This window comes from Rhinopithecus bieti, unplaced genomic scaffold, assembly GCF_001698545.2.
Source record: "Rhinopithecus bieti isolate Rb0 unplaced genomic scaffold, ASM169854v2 scaffold_16234, whole genome shotgun sequence".
In the NCBI taxonomy this organism is placed as follows: Eukaryota; Metazoa; Chordata; class Mammalia; order Primates; family Cercopithecidae; genus Rhinopithecus; species Rhinopithecus bieti.
Window position 1 is genome coordinate 483,322 of NW_016808946.1, and position 2,222 is coordinate 485,543.

Genomic DNA, 2,222 nt, shown 5'->3' on the forward strand with positions numbered 1-2,222 from the left:
GGCTGGGCGCGGTGCCTCAAGCCTGTAATCCCAGCACTTTGGGAGGCCGAGACGGGCGGATCACGAGGTCAGGAGATCGAGACCATCCTGGCTAACACAGTGAAACCCCGTGTCTACTAAAAACTACAAAAAACTAGCCGGGCGAGGTGGCGGCGCCTGTAGTCCCAGCTACCCGGGAGGCTGAGGCAGGAGAATGGTGTGAACCCGGGAGGCGGAGCTTGCAGTGAGCTGAGATCCGGCCATAGCACTCCAGCCTGGGTGACAGAGCGAGACTCTGTCTCAAAAAAAAAAAAAGAGAGATTTATAAATACATTGTAGTACATAGCTGGGTGTGGTGATGCAAGCCTGTAATTCCAGTTACTCAGGAGGCTGAGGCAAGAGAATTGCTTGAACCCAGGAGTGGAGGTTGCAGTGAGCTGAAATCGTGCCACTGTTTTCCCCAACCTGGGTGACAGAGTGAGACTGTGTCTCGGAAAAAAAAGAAAAAAAGAAAAAAAGAAAGGTATATATATGTGTGTATGTGTGTGTGTGTGTGTGTGTGTGTGTATACAGAGAGAGAGAGAGAGGTATATACATGAATCCAGTGGTTTTTTAGTTTTGTTTTCATTGTTGTTGAGAAACTGTTCAAATGCTCTCTTAATTCAAAGTGTAAATACCTAAGGCAGAAAAAGGCAGAGTTGTGACTGAGGCTGGGCTGGGGGGCCTAAACCCTGTCCCTTTGGTTTTCTTTTTCTTTCTTCCTTTTTTTTTGAGATGGAGTCTCTCTCTGTTGCTCAGGCTGGAGTGCAGTGGTGTGATCTCAGTTCACCGCAACCTCCGCCTCCCGGGTTCAAGCAATTCTCCTGCTTCAGCCTCCCGAGTAGCTGGGGTTACAGGCATGTGCCACCATGCCCGGCTAATTTTGTAGTTTTTAGTAGAGATGGGGTTTCTCCATGTTGGTCAGGCTGGTCTTAAACTCCTGACCTCAGGTGATCTGCCCTCCTTGGCCTCCCAAAGTGCTAGGATTACAGGTGTGAGCCACTGTGCCTGGCTGACAGTTTATATTTTTTTATAGAGACAGGGTCTTGCTATGTTGCCCAGGCTGGTCTCAAACTCCTGAGCTCAAATAATCCTCCTGTCTCTCTGTCCCAAAGTGCTGGGATTACTGTACCTGGCATGTGCAAACTTTTTAGTCAGGCTGTGGTTGGCAGTTTGCCAAGACGGTTCCCTGTAGATCTGATTTCAGCAGCAAAAAACATTGAAGTTGTACAGGAAGTGCTAACAATTACATGCAGTGATTTTGAGAACAGCTGCCAAATTCTTCACTTTTGCATCTCAAGCGAATGTTCAAATATTTTAAAATTATTTTAAGGTATTGACTTTGCCACTCGTAAAATAGCCAAGTTGCTGAAGCCACAGAAAGTGATTGAGCAGAATGAGGATTCTTTTACCATCCACACGAACAGCAGCCTAAGGAACTATTTTGTGAAATTTAAAATTGGAGAAGAATTTGAGGAAGATAACAAAGGCCTGGACAACAGAAAATGCAAGGTAAATTTTAAAACAATGCCAGGCGTGGTGGATTACGCCTGTAATGCCAACACTTTGGGAGGCCAAGGCAGGCGGATCACCTGAGGTCGGGAATTCGAGACCAGCCTGGGCAACATGGCAAAACCCTGTCTCTACAAAAAATTCAAAAATTGGCCGGGCACGGTGGCTCATGCCTGTAATCCCAGCACTTTGGGAGGCCAAGGCGGGCAGATCACGAGGTCAGGAGATGGAGACCATCCTGGCTAACACAGTGAAACCCCGCCTCTCTAAAAAAAAAAAAAAAAAAAAAAAAAAAAAAAAGTAGCCGGGCATGGTGGCGGGCACCTGTAGTGCCATCTACTCAGGAGGCTGAGGCAGGAGAATGGCGTAAACCCGGGAGGCGGAGCTTGCAGTGAACCGAGATCACCCCACTGCACTCCAGCCTGGGCGACAGAACGAGACTCCGTCTCAAAAAAAAAAAATTCAAAAATTAGGCTGGGGGCTGGGCGCAGTGGTTCAAGCCTGTAATCCCAGCACTTTGGGAGGCCGAGACGGGCGGATCACGAAGTCAGGAGATCGAGACCATCCTGGCTAACACGGTGAAACCCCTGTCTCTACTAAAAAATACAGGCGTGGTGGTGGGCACCTGTAGTCCCAGCTACTCGGGAGGCTGAGGCAGGAGAATGGCGTAAACCCGGGAGGCGGAGCTTGCA

The 2,222-nt window shown here is 48.6% G+C and overlaps 1 protein-coding gene across 1 annotated transcript in view; it reads left to right on the plus strand.

Moving 5' to 3' along the window:
- Nucleotides 1-2,222, plus strand: part of RBP7 (retinol binding protein 7) — a 22,871-nt gene that overhangs the window by 11,594 nt on the left and 9,055 nt on the right. Inside the window, exon 2 of the mRNA XM_017888038.1 lies at nucleotides 1,352-1,530. Coding sequence (XP_017743527.1) covers nucleotides 1,352-1,530 — 179 coding nt within the window. The remainder of the gene's footprint in view (nucleotides 1-1,351; nucleotides 1,531-2,222) is intronic.